General features: G+C 41.0%; 1 protein-coding gene across 1 annotated transcript in view; it reads right to left on the bottom strand.

The window, feature by feature from the left end:
- kcnh4b (potassium voltage-gated channel, subfamily H (eag-related), member 4b) overlaps positions 1 to 18464 on the bottom strand; it is a 156215-nt gene that overhangs the window by 61026 nt on the left and 76725 nt on the right. The window contains exons 6-7 of the mRNA XM_078529140.1: positions 14910 to 15067; positions 2254 to 2461 (exon numbers count right to left, since the gene is read on the bottom strand). Of these exons, the coding sequence (XP_078385266.1) occupies positions 2254 to 2461; positions 14910 to 15067 (366 nt within the window). The remainder of the gene's footprint in view (positions 1 to 2253; positions 2462 to 14909; positions 15068 to 18464) is intronic.

Here is an 18464-nt window from a genome sequence, read left to right as displayed (position 1 = left end):
CTATAACACACAGGCATAGTATCCAGAAATATCTGGCATCAGTAAAATGCATAAACTCATTGGAACTGTGAAAGCTGTCAAACTGTAGAGCTGTCAAAGAATTGTCAAAGCTGTCAAAGAGCCGACAAAATTCATCTAAACTCTCAAAACTCATTGGAACTGTCAAAGCTGTCCATGGATTTAACTGTGCTGGGCTTTAAATTAAAAAAAAACAGCCTGGGGTTCAAAAATAAATCAGTGCTTAATATTTCTTTCTGTCTGTTGACATAAACTTGAGGGTTATCATTATAAGACTTGTGCTGCAATGACTGACTTCACAGACAAACATTATCAAACAATTAACAGGGTGCCTGTTAATTGAACAGTTTGATTGAAAGCTCCAAGTGGTTATAGAATAGAAATGTTTGTTTTCATAAGAGATTAGTTGAATGAGTTTCTATGTATTGAGTGTTATTTTGAGACAAGAGTGTTTTTTGTTTAAAAGAGTGATGTCTTCAACAGACGCATAACTTTATCTAATATCAGCCTGGCTCCTGAGATTTGACCATGGTGGATACTAGGTGAGTTGGCATGGAGGAAGTAAGGACAAAGGGTGAGTGGGGGCATGGGTTGGTATGAGTTGGCATTAAGTCAGCATCAGGGCTATAAAATGGAGATGTGGAGTGCATAGGGGTTATGAGGGGGCATGGTGGTGGGTAGAGGGGTCTGGGTTGGCAAAGAAGGTATGAGGGGTCATGGGGGTTGGTGGAGGGCATGAGGTGACATAGATTAGCACAGATAGGGCATGGAGTGTGTGTGGGGTGTGAGGGGTGAGGCTGGAAGGCTGTTTTTTGTTCTAATTTTTAAAATTGAATTCAACGAAGAGTCAGAGCCTATCCTACCCAGCCTGTCTCTGCACCCGGCAGCCTCTGCGCTCATTCTGGGGGGCAGTGGGCATGACCTCTAATCCAGCCCGAACCTCCCCTGGAACTGTGGGCTGTTATTTTTAAATGTTGGGTTCACAGAGCCAGGAATTCTCCCGTCTTTGTGCACCCAACCCAGGAGCGAACATCTGGGCCTGAGTGTTCTCCACACATCGCTGTGCATGAGACCTGTGCATACTTACCTGCTGTGAAGGTGGCACATTCCAATAGCACATCACAAGTATAGAATATGGACCGTAGAGAATCAAACAATGAGAATTATTGTGTGTAACATGCTTCAGTAAATCTGATTCAGTGTGCCAACATTTCTTGTCTGTTGACACAGCTGAGTAAATACATTTCATGTTTTCAATTCAACTTGATGAAATTTTAATGGTGTTAAACGGGGTGTGATGCTTGGCACAATACAGTACAAGGGCATAATTGTACAATCATTGTTGGAAGGAACATCTTGGCTTAATTTATTGCTTCTGTCTTTTATGCCCAATCAATTTTCATTTTTCTGATTTGAAATTTGATTGCTGGAGGAGATAGACTGTAGCTAACAGTCTTGGCAATATCATGCTTTGTCTTTGAATAGGGTTTAACACTACAATGCCATTCTATTGCTTTCTCAAAATTAGGATATTAACCCTTGGCAAGACAACAAAACCTCACCAAAATAAGTAATTGAAAAAAAATGGCACACTGGAGGTATGTTGACTCTATGGGGCTGTGGTAATGAATAATAATTAGCTGTATGTGCCTAGATTTTCCAACCACTATTACTTCAATAAATATGTTGTTACCAATGTTGAAGTAACATTAATACGAAAGTCTGGGCTTTGGCACCAATTGTGCAAAGACAGATGCCACATGAATAAATTTGTACATCACAATTTTTCTTCTAATTTCCAGTTGGTTTTTTCTGACTTCTTATTCACCTGAGGCTCTTGTTAGAACCCTCTAATTGACATCAGAAAGACACAGAAACTGGACCTTTTGGCCTTAAAGGCTATACAGAAGGTTATATATAATTGCATCTTAGCAAGGAAATAATTCATGATACGCAACACAGCATATCACTCCTGACCTTGTATTAAAAAAAGTACCTTCAGACCTACAATAAGCAACAGCACCAATCATCTATTAGTATCTTAAATGAAACTTCCTGCAGTGGACTAAACTGGAACCAATATTCAAGAAGACCAATCCCCAAATAGGCATTCATAGTGTTTCTGAACATGGATAATGCCATCATGAATATAGGCTCAGCTTTCAACCAATAAATACTCGGATCATTTCAGTTCCAAGACAGATCTATGTAAGTCGAACATTTGACTAGGCTTACCAATGTCCCACGTGTGTGGATCATTCATTTCCATCTCCCTCCTGCCAATCACATACCAAATGCAGGCCATCCAGTGCGCGAGCAATGCAAACATTGACATTAGAAGTGTGAGGACCATAGCGCTGTACTGGGAATACCGGTCAAGCTTTTGTAACAAACGCAGTAGTCGCAACAGGCGCACAGTCTTCAACAAGTGAACCAAAGAGGTCTGAAAAACAAATTAGAACAACTGCAGTTATGTTGTTTTTCTGGTGTCATTGAAATTTTTGTGGAGACAACATTTAAACTGACATTTAAATTGATGCAGGGCACTTGCTTCAAGTAATTACTTGATCCAATAATCAAAACGTCAAAGTGTGCATCCCTGATATTGACACCAAAAACAAAACAATCGAGAGGGGGAAAGATTTCCTCTGTGCACTATTTTTAACAAAGTTATAAGATGGGTTTGAAGAAACCTCTTTGGGCCATCTTTCTAGGATATTAATCATCATTCCGCCACAACCACAACAGACAAATAAGCCAATATCCCAGCCACAGCCACCCTCCCGTTTATAACTGTAACCCAGAGTCATCTTGTTCTACTGTTCCGTTGTATCTGAAGCTACTGTATTGGGTTTAATGTAGACCTGTTCTCTAGAAACAGGCTTATAATTTTGTTAAACATAGCACACAGAGGATATTTTCCTTTAACATTTGCACAGAATGTAACCCATATCCAAATGTCCCTGGTATTCACTGATGACAGAGGACATCACTTGAAGTTATTTACATTTTTTTCCTTCCATTAGCTATTCTGTGTTCTGAGTAAAGCAAGGGGCTAGGACTCAAGGACGTAAATTTAAATTAGTGAAGAACAAACTTTAAGCAGGTGTTAGGAAGAATTTTGCTAAGGCAAGATAGTGAAGGCAAAAGCATTATAGACATTCAAAATTTATTGGGATGTGATTGAGAATATTAGGCTACTGGTGGGAATGAGATTTTCTGGTAATTAGACTTCTCATGTTACAGTACACATCCCTTCCTGTCTGTAATCTTCTCACTCCAAAACTCATTTGATCAGAGATGTCAAGTAAGCAACTTGATTTCAGGCACCTGGCCACATTACCATTTCTTGCAAGCTGCAGGGGGTGAATGAGAGTAAACTCATGTTCAGTTTCCATTTTAACCCCTTCCTCTGGGAAAGCATCTTGGCAACATTGGCACCATGACATGGCTGAGATAGCAGGAAATTGTAGGTTCAGTCCATTGTAGGGCATAACACATTGTATAACAATGGGCATAACACATTGCAACACTCCTATTCCATGCTACCAGTGTATGAATGAGAATAATGACCTCCGCCACTGAAGGTGGGCAGAGGTAACGTTTACATCTGGTTTGTTAGTCTATTTGTCTGTTGGCAATGGGTGAAATTTTATGGCTCCGTTGCAGCTGGGCAGGGCCAGAAAATATTGCGATCCGTTCAAAACTCCATTGACTTGGTGGGACCAGAAGATCTAGCAGGCAGGAGGGGCCATAAAATTCCACTCAAAATCTCAAAACCTAATGGACGGATTTCAACAAAATTTGGTACACTGACAGGGAGTTGTCCAAGGAAGAACTGATTCGTTTTTGGGAGATGGGGAAAATTGACTTTTTTTTTTAAGATTGTTGTGGGTTTTTGTATTTAGAATGTTGTTGATTGTTTCAGAACATTGTAGATTGTCTCAACTGCTGTGGTGGAATTTGTCATAGCTGCCAAGATCTGAGCAGAGCTTTAGAGCAGGTTGTTGGATGTGGATTGGCCTGAAGGCTCCTCAGTGAGATGCAAAATCTTAATAAAAAGATTTATTTTTTCAGCAGTTACAGAGGATCAACCAGGCAGGGCAAACTCTCAAGGAAGAGCTATGTAATGGTAATAATTTTGAGATAACATAGCATGGCGGAGGTATGTGCTCTACTGGGTGACCTCTTCAAATTGTTCCTATTGTAACTCTTCTTTTTAAATAAACATATGTATAAGGGGGAGTTTTCACCTGTGATATTCCATGCTCAATTTCTACCACACTACTCTCCTGAAGGCAGAAAGCCTTGCTGAGGTACACTATCCTGAGAGAGACAACTCTGCAGTACCTTAACCAGTGTCCAACCTTCATGTGGAGCCTGGACAATGAAGGTTGGTAGGCTATTAACTGTGTGAGATATCAACTTAAACCTGTTCTTGCCATTGTCCAATTTCTAGCAGGAGTAAATTAACAACGATGAGGAGCATGAACCTTGGCTAACTTTTCCCTTCTCTGTCCCAGGATTAACAAAGACTGCCTGAGCTGACACAAGCCAATTCAACAGAGACTTGGAATTAAGCCAAGTTCTTACAGTATGACTCAGTGCTACACCTAGTGGTACCTTTAACCACCAAATCATCATGGAACCAGTCAATCAATTTTATGGGAAATTCAAGACTTAAAATAGATTTGCTCCAGTTTACAATGAACACTTCATGTCTATTCGAGCTGTATAGCTTCTCCACAGAATTGAAATTTACTAATTTAACCATGTATCAAAGCAGATCCCATCATCTTTGAATTACAGGATTTTTTGATTTTAGATAGAATTCAGATCAGGTATTATTACCATAATTTATAAAATTATTTTCTTAAAATTTGCTTGTAAATGTAAATAACTGTACAATTTATTTGTCCTTACAAATAAAACAGAAAACCAATGACTCTTGAACTTATTGCAGAGAGCTACCATTTTATTATGTAAATATTGCCCGTACTAGAATAACTGAATATAATGTGGAAAAGTATCTTCGCTAACTGCATCTGTGAAAATTTTATGATAATAAATGATTTTTCTGCACTTATAAAATGATACAATCCAAATCACATACTGTGTTAACATTTTAGTGAAGTTGTACGTGGTAAATATGAAAAAAGGCCAAATGGACAGGTAATCCCTGAAATTCTTCAATAATCACTAAGCCCAGGTTGTGCTACCAAGTTGTTTTATTTTTATTCTTTCACAGGACGTGGGCATCAATGGCTAGACCAGCCTTTATTGCCCATCCCTAATTGCCCTTGTGTTGTGTTTTGTGTCCAGCGTGCATGTAAAATATGAGTGAAGAAATAAGACCCAGTAAAAAGGAGCAGTCAATACAAAGTTTTTATTCCCTGCAACAAGAACATTTGTGACGAGTAAAACAAGATCTGGATATGTAAACCAGGTTAAGGTGCACATTTTCATCTCTTTGCTGATGTTAGTGAAAAAGTTTGTCCGGCAATATAGTTAAAATATTTAAGGTGACAGTAAATATATCCTTAAAAGTGAAATTTGCTGCATATTTAATCTAAAAATATGTAAGTGAATTCTTTAAAACATTAGCAGTTTTTTAAAAGGGTAATATAAGTCAGTATATCACATTTCAAATGATAAACTGAAAACAATTACAAACTATTACTTTTGAGTTAAGTGATCCTGTAAAAATGTGGTGTCAATAAATCCAGCCATATTTCCATTTACAGAATTCAAATACTTATGTCTGAAGAGCCCAGATGGAGAATCTTCAATTAAGATACCCTCCACATGTCATCTTTGGGACAGAGTTGCAAATCAGCCTCTGCTTCCAAATGATACCCAAACTTTCCTGAGGGAGATCTACAGCTGACTGGTAACTTTCCAGTGCAGCAATGAGAAGATCTTTGGACATCACAAGAACTTGTACATCAAATCAAGCAGAGAGATTAAATGCAACAATAACCAGTTCCCAGGATAATGCAAGATGATTTGTTTTGTACTTGTTTCCCTTTGGCTATGATTGAAGCCGATTGCATAATGCCCTCAGTTGTAACTATTGTCTAACAATATGGAGGATATCTCTTGCATATCCTGGGATTGTGATGGAAGAACAACCCCCATAAGGTCTTTGTTAACATAAAAGAGGATACCCTCTGAGATAGGGTGATCTTTCAGACTCTCACAGCCTATAAGTTCACTGCATCCTCATGCCAGGCTCATAAACTTGTCAGTGAGCCTAAAGATGTAAAGTTATCTGTTGAGATATAAGGAAAAGTGTGTTAAATTCACTTCAAGCTCTGCATAAACGGAAGTATATCAGAATAAGATTTCATGAATGCGGACCACCAACGATATAAAGGTGCTCAATTTTTGGGAAGGGTACTACAATGTGCTAAAAATGTATCTTACAACTGCAGGACATAGGTGCCAACTAAGCCCTGACAGATGCTTGAAAGCCTCCTCTATCTGTGGGCTGCAAGAGTCAATGTGAAATTAAGCTCAATTGTCTCAACCCAGTTCTTAACAGACATGGGACTGCCCTAATTCTCCACTATAATTGGGAATCTCATATAGCAATAAGATAGCTGATGTAGGAACTGGAAAAAAGGTAAATTGAAGCACAGCATAAGGTTCTCCCAAGAGGTGAGGATGTAATACACTGCGGAGGAGGAGTATATGGACCTTAATTGTATCTAGCCATTTCATACCTGACCTCGGAGTCCTTGATATAGATACTGTGTGCATGAAATGGGAATATGATCTGTTTTCCAATGCTGCCAACCTTTACATTGATGGTCATAAAATTCAGCAAAAAAAGAAATGGCATTTCACAAAAGTGTCTAATTATGGACTAGAAAAATATAAATGTTTTACCCAGACCTAAATTACTATGATGCACATTATATACAATAGGAAATGATAATAACCAAAATTGTAACACCATGTCTTGATAGAATAATGTAACACTCACCAGAATTCGAGGACAAAAAAGAGGTGTCATTCCACATGATGAATCATTTGGCCTTTCTTCTTTGCCCAACATTGAAACATTGCCCTTTGACGGTCCTGATGTGCCACATTCCAACTTTGTTTAAACTTTTCTTTTTGCCTGGTGATTCACTATGAACCATCAGCATGCTTTCAACAATCATTAGGTGGCCTTTTCTAATAATGTTCCACCCATTGCCACAGCCCTCAGTGGTAGTCTTTTCGCACCTAAAAATAAACTTTGAAATTTTGTAAATCATTTCACAGTGACTCTTAATGGTAATCTACCTCAGTGCCATGTGTTTTCTGCACTTCCCTGTCTGTGCAGGGTAGGGAAAATTCAAGATAAATGTCTTGATTTCTTTCTGGTTTATTTCTAAAAGTTGAAGTAGCTGTAATCACTGAAAATGACTGCCACAAGAATAAGAGAATGAGTAACGTCCTCCCAGTAGAGCTCATCCCTCTACTGTTCTACTGCATCCAGCTGTATTTTGAATATTCTACTATTCTGTCTGGCAATTTATTCCAAGTACTTATTATGCTTTGAGTAAAGGTGTGCTTCCTAATACTGGTTTAAATTTACTAATTTAAATTTTTGTTCTTTGCAAGGATTTTCTGGTTTAAAAATTATTTTCTGGGTTTACTTTGTCTATATCACTTAATACTTTCTATAGCTTATTGGAGGCCCACTTCCACCTTAAACCTTCATCATGTTGCCAGCTCTTCAGGATCAAACTGGAGTCTTTGGGAATTGAACATCAATCTTGAAAACACTGCTGTGACCAACCAGGAAGAAATATTATAGAGATGTTAAAAAAAAAGTTTCTTTTTTGTCTTTGAACATTTTTATTAATTATAAAAATATTGGAGATGGGAAAAAAAAACTGTTTGACCGAGAGTCAACAATCATCCAATTGGATAACAAAGAGTCTGTTAGTTTCCCAATTGATGATGGGCATGTTGGGCAGGGGCATGCGGGTGAAGGGGTTGGGGGCAGGAGATCATGGGAAGAACCCTCTGGGAATACATCTGACCAGAGTTGGCAAACCTACTCCTCCATCCCATGATAGAAAATTATTCTGGAATCAGTCCTTTGAATCCTCCTTGTGGTGGTTGTGTGACCCACTTTAAAGCGTCCTAACAACAGGCCAACATTAGTGACTTCAATAAAAATTAACTTTATGCTCAAGGTTGACTAAATTACTATAATGCTTTGAAAGCTGAGGACAGTTGCATTTCTGTTAAAACTTGCTGAACTGCAGCATTCTGCAATAATCGTGTTTTCCCAGAAAGTGCTATCAAATTGAACAAAGCCACAATGTTCAGAGATGGAACATTTGTGTTTGTAATTGTGTTAAGAGACCTTGATAAATACTGAGTTTTCAGATAGAACATGATTTTCCCTTAAGAAAACCATCCTGGCTCTTTCTAATCAACCCACATTTTTCCATGTGAGCATTAATTCTATCCCGAATAATTGTTTCTAGAAGCTTCCCCACCGCTGAAGTTAAACTGACTGGTCTGTAATTGCTGAGCTTATCCTTACAACCTTTTTTGAACAAGGGTGTACTGTTTGCAATTCTCCAGTCCTCTGTCACCTCCCCTGTCTCTAGGGAAGGCTGAAAGATTATGGCCTGTGCCCCCTGAAATTTCCACTCTCACTTCCTTCAACATCCTGGGATGCATCTCATCCAGTCCCGATGCCTTGTCAACTTTAAGTACCAACAATTTATCCAATACCACTACCTTATCAATTCTGAACCCCTCTAGTGACAGAGTTTCCTCCTCTGTCACCATGGCCTGGGTAGCATCTGCTTCCTTGGTAAAGACCGATGCAAAGTATTCATTTAACACCTCAGCCATGCCCCCTGCCTCCATGTGTAAATCCCTTTTTTGGTCCTAATCAGCCCTACTCCTCCTTTTACCACCCTTTTACTATTTATGTGCCTATAGAAGACTTTGGGATTCCATTTTATGTTGGCTGCCAGTCTTTTCTCAGAATCTCTCTTCGCTTCTCTTATTAGCTTCTTCACCTCTCCTCTGAACCTTCTGTATTCAGCTTGGTTCTCAATTGTATTTTCTACCTGACACCTGCCATAAGCACACTTTTTCTTATTTGCCTTAATTTCTGTCTCCTTTTTCATCCGGGGGGCTCTGGATTTGTTTACCCTACCTTTCCCTTTTGAGGGAATATACCTTGACTGTGGTGAGCCACTTCTTTTTTGAAGGTAGCCCATTGTTCAGCTACAGTTTTGTCCTCCTATCTTTGTTCCAGTCTATCTGGCCCGGCTCTGTTATTGCCCCATTGAGGTCGGCTCTCCCCCAGTTAACTATTTTTACTCTGGATTGCCCATTGACCTTTTCTACCATCATATGACTGTCATGCAGCTATTAATGCACATAATATCTTGGAAAACATTTTTCTTTTAAAATAGAGGTTTAATCTGTGGGTGTGTCTTAATTGGATTAAAGACAGCTAGTCTGGATGCTTTGGTGTGTACTAGTTTTGATATGTAAGAGAGTTAGCATGCATTTGCATTTTTTGAATACAGCATTCAAGAAGTGGGGTGAAAACTGATGCATATCTAGCAGATACCAAGCAATATGTTTATATTACTAATAAAATTGGTACTATGAAAGGGGTTTTATTGTTAGAGAGGTTTAGTTCAGAGGTTGGTGATAAAATGAAAATTTACATTCAATGGGCAGTGGTAGGTATCACAAGACGACCATTTTGGGTGTGCAGAGCAGAGACAATGTGAAATCAAAAGGCAGCTGCAAGCCTCCAACTGGCTCCACAGGAACCAAAGTGAAAATAACCTCATTCTGAATTTGTAAGGTGAAAATGCTTTGCCTGGTGTTTGGTTAAGTCTATGGGTTGCTGTTGCCTTAATGGAGATTAGTTTGGGAATTTGTTATAAGTTATGATAGTAATTTGTAGCCATGTATATATATATTTTAACCTGTGTAAATTAATAAAATGTTTCATTTAGTTTAATGTAAAGCCTCGCGAACTGGTAGTCTGATTCCTGAATTTAGAGTCGCATCTCAAACATAACACTTAAAATTATAGGTTGTTTAAAGTTTCATCTCTGGGATTTTTAAATAACTCAGCTTTACCAACTACATCGGTCGCAACAATGATACAATGATCAATGTGTCCTAAATGTTCCCCCACTGACACTTTACCTACTTGGCCCATCTCATTTCCAAGAACCAGGCCCAGCAGTGCCTCCTTTCTTGTCGGACTGGAACACACTCTAGGAACGGTTGCCCCTCTCTGCCCTTTACACTACCACTATCCCAGTCTATTTTCGGGTAATTAAAGTCCCCCATTATAACTACTCTCTAATGTTTGCACCTCTATGTAATTTCCCAGCAGATTTATTCTTCTATATCCTTCCCACTAGTTGGCGGTCTATAGACTACATCGAGCAATGTAATTGCACCCTTTTTATTCTGTGGCTCTAGCCAACTTGATTCTGCCCTTGAACTCTCTGGGACATCCTCTTTCTCCAGCACTGCAATGCTCTCTGTAACCAATACAACCACATCTCCTCCTTTTCTTCCTGCCTTATCTTTCCTGAACACCTTATACCCAGGAATATTTAACACCCAGTCCTGCCCTTCCTTGAGTCAGGACTCTGTTATTGCCACAACATTATAATTCCACATGGCAATCTGCATCTGTAACTCACTAGTCTTATTTACTATACCCCGTGCCTTCACATATATGCAGTCTAACCCTGATTTAGACTTCATTACTTTCTCCCTTACTCCAACTCTGTCTATTAACTTACTATTCTTTATTCTAGTGCTATCTGTCTCTCCCAGTATTTTGTGCACTTGGTATTACTCCCTAATATTCTCTCCTGGTTCCCACACCCCTGCCAATTAGTTTAAAGCCACCCTAACAGCACAAGCAAAATGCCCCGCAAGGAACTCAGCCCCAACTCTGTTCAGGCGCAACCCGACTGGCTTGTACAGGTTCCATCTTCTACAGAATCAGTTCCAGTGCCGCAGGAATCTAAAGCCCTCCCTCCTGTACCATCTTTCCAGTCACGCATTCATCTGCCTTGTCCTACTATTTCAATATTCACTTGCACTTGGCACTGGGATTACTACTTTTGAGATCCTGCTTGCTGATTTTCTACCTGGTTCCCTAAATTCTGTCTTCAGGACCACATCCCCCTTCCTACCTAAGTCATTGGTCCCAACATGGACCACAACCTCTGGCTGTTCACCCTCCCCAAGAAGAATGTCCTGCAGCCGCTCGTTGATACCTTTGACCCTGGCACCAGGGAGGTAACATACCATCCTGGAGTCACGTCTACAGCCACAGAAATGCCTGCCAGTTCCCATAATTAACGAATCCCCTATCACTATTGCTCCTCCTTTCTTCTTTCTCCCCTCCTGTACAGCCAAGCCCCTTGTGGTGCCACAAACTTGGCTCTGACTGTACTCCTCTGACAAACCAATGCTCTCATCAGTATCCAAAATGGAAAACCAATTAGTGAGCGGGACCTCAGGGGGTTACCTGCACTACTGCCTGGTTCTCTTGGACTGCCTGGCGGTCACCCATTCCCTTGTTGCCTCCATGCTCCTAACCTGTGGTGTGACCACCTCTCTGACCGTGCTATCCACGTGGCTATGAGCCTCACAGATGCGTCACAGTGACTCCAGCACCACTTGAGCTCCAAAACCTAGAGCAGCTGCAACACTTCCTGCAAATTTCATCATCTAGGTCACCAGTTGTGTCCATGACTTCCCACATATTACAGGACACGCAATCCACACGATCGAGCTGCCCTGCCATGTCTTAACTTTATTTCCCTTACGTTAACTTTACTTTGGTTTACTTATATTACTTTATGTTACTGGCCCTGACTTCCCCTTATTCCTCGTGTTTCTTGCTCAAATCCGAGTAGCTACTTCTTTAAAAATAATACGCTTTTCTAATTCACAGCTATTTAAAGACACTCCCTAACAGCAGTTTCTTACCAACCAAAGAATTTATGGTTTTCCTGTGATGTCACTGTTTGATTTTTTTTTTTCAAACCAGTTCCGAAGGCGAGGTTTACATCCAGGTCTGTTTATGCCCAGCTGTTCCTGTTCCCAACTTAGAATAAATCCTATGTATACCACACCTCAATCTCCTGTGTGCCGAATTCTCACGTGGGCCTAATTTGCTACTTACTCAGTTTCTGTCTCACTCCGGCGTGGTTGCCTATCTCCTTGCACGCCCCTTACAATGACAGAACTTTGGATGAACTGAACTTTATGAGTCGGCTAGCCAGGAGTAATTAAATTTAACACAAGAATAAGGATTTCAGTGTCAGCTGTGCAGAGTTAGGAGTGGAAATATGCCTGAAATGGAAGAAAGTGACCTCTGTGATGTTCAGAATAGGGGTCAGGATTCAGTTCACATTTGAACAGGCTGCCAGTGTTTGGTTTGACCTAGAACACTGTTGAGGGTATGAAATTTTTATCAACTGTCCAAGTTTTTGACTTTGCTCTTCTGAACTGCTGGAGAAAATGATAGCTCATCCAATGCTGGATGTTGGACAAACCATCTGATGTCACAGAGGGGTCAAGAGACAACTGTGTGTCATCAGCACACATGTTGGAAATGATTCCATAGCTGTTGATGATGTGACCAAGAGGTGGCAAAAAGATGAGGAGCAGTTGAAGGCTCAGAATGGATTCTTAAAAACTCCCATGGTGACTGCGTGGGTGAAGATAGCATTGCCAGAGATGCATCGCCTATGATTGGACAGGTAGTGGTGAAAATGAATGACGGCAAGCCCACTCAACTGGATATCGGTGGGGAGGAACTTCCAGGAGCATATCGTCATCTGCTATGAGTAAGACTGTCAAAAGGTCAAGGAGAATGAGGGGGGATGATGCACCACTATCACAGTTCGTGACTTTGATTCGTGTCGTTCAATACTGTAGGACAACAATGCTCGCTGGAGGGGGTTCAATGATTGAGCTGCCATTCGAGCAGGGAAGAATGCAGGCTGCAAAAGACTCAGCGCCAGGACACCTGTATGTCCAGCACCCAACATTAAAATGGTGGCGGTTGGTAGGGAGGGCTGGTGAGTAGGGATTTAAAAATGTGGTGGCTGCTTATCCTATACGAGTGCTCAGTTATATAGGCCAAAGTGATGTTCAACCATAATTTCAAAAAACATCAAAACACCATCCCTTACCCCCTCAACTCGGAGGTTGTGCAGTGTTATTGTAGGGGCTGAATTAAAGCCTTCTGCAGCCATTTTATCTTCAGCCCTTGGCAGTTTCCCCAGTGAAGATGGGAATTTTCCAAGTGCCTGCCCAAAATATGACAATTACCCCGACCCAGGGAATTTAGCTGGTGTCAGGAGACCTTATAAAGTTGCTCTAGGTTTCCACCCAAGAAGAAGATCCTGATCTCGGTCAGCTCCGTGGATATCTGAGTTGGGGAAACAGATACAATTCCTAGCATTAACTGACTTGATACTATACCTTTACTGCCTAATGTTAAAAAAAACCCAAGTCTTTATTCATTCATATTTGCTGTCAATATACACAAACTTGCCAAATAGGTCCTGGGCCTAGGAGATCATTGAAAAATAACGCAGGCTTTTCTGTTTAATTGCAACTAAGTGGCTACAGGATTATTAGACAGGAAATTTGTTTATTATATACTTCTCTGCCTAACCTCTTGGATTCATAACAGCCAGTTCCATCATCTGATTACTGAAGTAATCCAATTGGGTATCAATTGCTGGAGGTTCACATGCATCAGACAAAATCAAGTTTGATTAAAGAAAAGAATTAGCTTTCCATAACTCAGTGGAATTGGAGAAACCTGAAACATTACAGGCCATTTTTTAATTGAGGGGAAGCTTAATAAACAGGTAATTTCTTACTGGGCACAAGGAGCACTGGACACCCAAATAGAAGTATTACAACCCAAAATGGATCATGATGTTCTCGCACTCGTATAGGGTTCATTATTATTGCTATCATCGTGCCAAGGTTGTACAACCCTTAACATGTCTTGATAAGAATTCTGGAACAGTGCCTGATGTAGCTGTTGACTGTTATTTCACAAGTGAATCATCATTTTGAGTTATATATGCGTGGGCAGTGAAATCATTGATATTATGCAGCAATAGTGTCTGCTCCTGGGAACTATGTGCAATGTTTTTATGCTGTTCCTGCCTTCTGTCTCTTTTTCACTTCTACCCTACCTTCCCTCGAGGAGGGTAAAAATCTGAAGGAAGCTATGTATAAAAGATAGATACAAACAAAAGACTTGCATTTATGTAGCGCCTTTCACAACTACAGGACATCCCAAAGCACTTTACAGCCAATGAAATACTTGTAAAGTGTCTTCACTGTTGTAAAATAGGAAACACAGCAGCCTTTAGCACACAGCAAGCTTCCACAAGCAGCAATCTGATAATGAGTAGATAATCTGTTTTTGTGATGTTGATTGAGGGATAAATATTGGCCGGGACACCGGGGATAACTCCCCTGCTCTCCTTCAAAATACGTCCACCTGAGAGAGCAGACAGGGTCTCGATTTAACAGTTCATTCAAAAGATGGCACCTTTGACAGTGCAGCACACCCTCAGCAGTGCACTGGAGTGTCAGCCTTCATTTTTGTGGCCATGTCCCGGAGTGGGACTTGAACCCATAACCTTCTGACTCAGGCGAGAGTGCTATCAACTTAGGCTGACACCTAAAATGGGATAAAGAAGGCGGTACTACACGTCAGATTTAAGTTTACAAATTCGGAAAGATCCTCATTTCAGGAACGAATGTATCGATGAAGCTGGCCACGGTGCAGAATGGCACACCCCCTGTTAAGAGGGAAATGATGTTAAATGTACACTTACCACAGTGATGTTAAAGGCATAAAGGAGATCAAATGGCAGTGCAGCTATTAGATCCACAATGAACCATGTGGTTCCATAATGGATGCAGATGGATCGAGCATCATAAACCACTTGACCTGACTGACTGACATAAGTGGTACGAAAGTTCAGGATAATATCTGTTGGATAAAGAGAGACAGAGAAATGAGCATTATAAAGAAAAAAGGTACAACTAGCCTCTATAATAGCACGTGACTTAATAGAACAATGCACTTTACTGCCAACGTCTTTCAAGTGCAGGATAAAAAGCAATTTCACTCCTATGGAGTGAATTACTTCTCTTTTGATGACTCATATTGGTATGTACATTAGCCAGTGTGGTATCATACAGGCCAGGGAGAACATGGGAAGATCCTGGTCTGTCCTGTGTTTGATAATCTACAATTTAACGCAGTAAAATTGGGCCTTGGAGTGAGAGCTGAAACAGGCAAATTTCCCACTGCTGATTACTCTCCATTAACCTCTGCTGGAAAGTCCATGTAGGTTGATGTTGGATGATACAAGACGGGACTCTGTCTTGGCAGAAATGTGAAGAGCAGTCCCCCAGGTGAAGCAACAGTGTGGCAGACACAACAGAACCGTACTTCAGCATGTGTCAGCACCTTCTCACGCGAAAGATGACACTGAGGGAAGGGAGGCAAGGAAAAATAATCTTTTCTTAGTGCACCCCACTTAGTGGGGAGATGGTGCATAGTGCTAATGTCATCCAGAGGCCCAGGCTAATGCTCTGGGGACATGGGTTCAAATCCCACCACAGCAGCTGGTGGAATTTAAGATTCAATTAATAAATCTGGAATATAAAGCTAGTCTCAGTAATGGTAACTATCACAACTATCATCAATTGTTGTAAAAACCCATCTGGTTCACTAAGGTCCTTTAGGGAAGGAAATCTGCTGTCCTTACCTTGTCTGGCCTACTTGTGGTTCCAGACCCACAGCAATGTGGTTGATTCTTAACTGCCCTCTGAAATGGCCTAGCAAGCCACTTAATTCAAGGAAAATTAGGGATGGGTGACAAAACACCCACATCCAGTCAAAGAATAAAGAAGACAAAAAGCCATTAACCCTGCCAGCTTTCTACTGATTAGCTGCAATCACAGGCAGGGCAGTGAATCTAATACATCCACTGGTCTGGCATAGGCAGGAGAACCTACAGCTCTTAACTGCTTCATACCTGCAAATCGAGAACACAACCCTGGGCAAAACGGCAAAAATAAAATTAAAAATATCGGCTGGAAATTAATTTTACAAAATAATCTTGGCAGATTGTTGGTGGCACAGTCTTAAAAAACTTTTCATGTTTTAATGTAATTTTTTCCCCTTAGACACAGTTCTGCAAACATTACTGGGCATAATGTGTTCTATTTTAAGGAATAAATAGAAACAATAATTTTGAGAGCAAAAAAGGACATTTTTCAAATTCACAAGTGTAGATCAAATTAAGAACGTAATCATGTTAGTTTGTTCAAGTAAGTCTCACAAGACGGAATCGATGTTAAAGAAATGAGTTGCAGTTTGAAAGATATTTGAGTAAATATGTGTTTTAGCTCCCTGATAATGAAGGCAGCACAGGCAGCAGGCAACTTGAGGCTTACAGAATAATGGTTCAACCATCAGCCTACCCTAAGCTGATTGTTCTTAGTCATGGTTGCAATGGAGGTTAGACAGCTAACCTCACTGTACAAGCCCACTTATAACATGTAGCTGTATTTAATCACCAAGAGTCACAACATCTGTATCAACATCAACAACAAGTCATAACTGGAAGTGATGATAAGGAACTAGAGGAAGACTGATGCTTGAAATTCTGTGATAAAGACAGAGTGTAATTTTTCAGTGGCCTGTTTATGCTTCATTAAGTATTATTGAATATTGTAAACACCATTAGGGCATTTACAGGGATCACACAGAGCGCTGAAGCCTTTGGCAATCCTTCAATTAACTTTTAATTACAAATTTTACTGCTGACTATAGGATTGCTGGAAATTCAGCTAAAAGGTTAGGGAAACAGAAGCATTGGGAAAAAAATAAGATGAATCCAGGCTAAGCAAGTGAACGATGCAGCCTGATATGAATGGTGGAAACAGAAGCGAGTGTCAGAAACAGAAATAATTAGAAGGCAGGGTTATAAAATGGACAAGATGAGCAATAATGAGGCATAAGTATCAGGAACTGTTCAACAGAACTTGAGCAAATGGGACCCAGTGCTAAAAGCTGGTTTTCATATGGTGAGTATTCTGAGTTTACATATTATAAATGATGTTATTCCTATCTTTTCAGGGGGGATGTTCCACTGGATGACACTATGCGTTGCACAGATAATGCAAAGACATATAGGGTGAAATTTAATACCCTCCCTGTGGCAGGTTTGGAGGTGTGGGGCATTTAATCATGCAAGAGGGTGCTGGGTGGGGACTCTGCCACCTTCCTATCTCTGCCCCAATTAAATCCACGGCACGTAGGCTCATGAATGGCCATCCTGCTCTCATGCCAATTGAGGCATTTAACAGGACAATTAATGCCCAGTTAAGGACCTCAGCCCACTGCCGTTAGTATTAACCCAGCGGTGAGTAGGGCAGTTGCCGTCTGCAGAGCCCGAAAGGCAAACCCTGTCATGCTGTCAAACTGGCCGGCACTCAGTGTCCAATCGAGGAACCTGGCACTGGGAGGGAACGGTGTCTGCTAAGGTCCTTCCCCTGCCCTTTCTTTCATTCCCCCTGCCCCGCCCAGCTAGCAATGCGCTCCTTGTGACCCCACCCTGCCATCACTTAACTGTGGCCTGGGTCCCTCAGTGATCCTGGGCCTCTGGTGGGTCCATTGCTGGCAGCTGTCAGCTCTCCCCTGGTGGCACTGATGGCAATGAGGAGCTGCGAGCCTCTGATCGGGGGCGGGGGGGCGGGGTGGGGGGCAGGATTTCAGCCCCGAGGTCCTTGATCCTGAGGAAAGTTCACAACTGACCATTTAAGTGCCAGATTGGTGCTCCATAGGGCAAAGCCTTCCCCAAAGGAGGTGACGTGTGGCTCTCACCAGCTCTCCAGCCTGTGGCCAAAAACACTCCCATGCCCCTATTCCCTGGATTTTATTCTGCCCATTGGCCACATAGAGTAGAGCAATGGCACAGAAGTAATTCCATCATTTAATGGTGCATTTAGACTATAAATTACACTTCAAGCTGATGAAAATCTTTTCGGCTTGGCAGTAATCCTCAGCAATGGCTCAGGTAGCAAGGCTCGAATTGACTCTGAAGCAGGACTGAGGCTCTCTCTCTCTCTCTCTCTCTCCAAGGAGAGTCCAGCTTCTCCACTTTAGTATCATCTCAGACATTGACTGCCCAGATTCAGGCTGCACATTCACAAGTATTGGTACAAATTGAAACTGCTTCACCCTGATGCCAAGTTTAAAGTCTGAATAGTCATATGAGACTTTTGTGCAGCTAATTTTTGCCAATGCCTTCTTTCATTCATATGTTAAAGCCTTCATTCCTAATGCACATCTGTCTGCCTCAGTGTAGCACGGA

This window comes from Cetorhinus maximus, chromosome 25 (assembly GCF_964194155.1).
Source record: "Cetorhinus maximus chromosome 25, sCetMax3.hap1.1, whole genome shotgun sequence".
NCBI lineage: Eukaryota > Metazoa > Chordata > Chondrichthyes > Lamniformes > Cetorhinidae > Cetorhinus > Cetorhinus maximus.
This window is presented reverse-complemented; position numbering and strand designations above follow the sequence as displayed.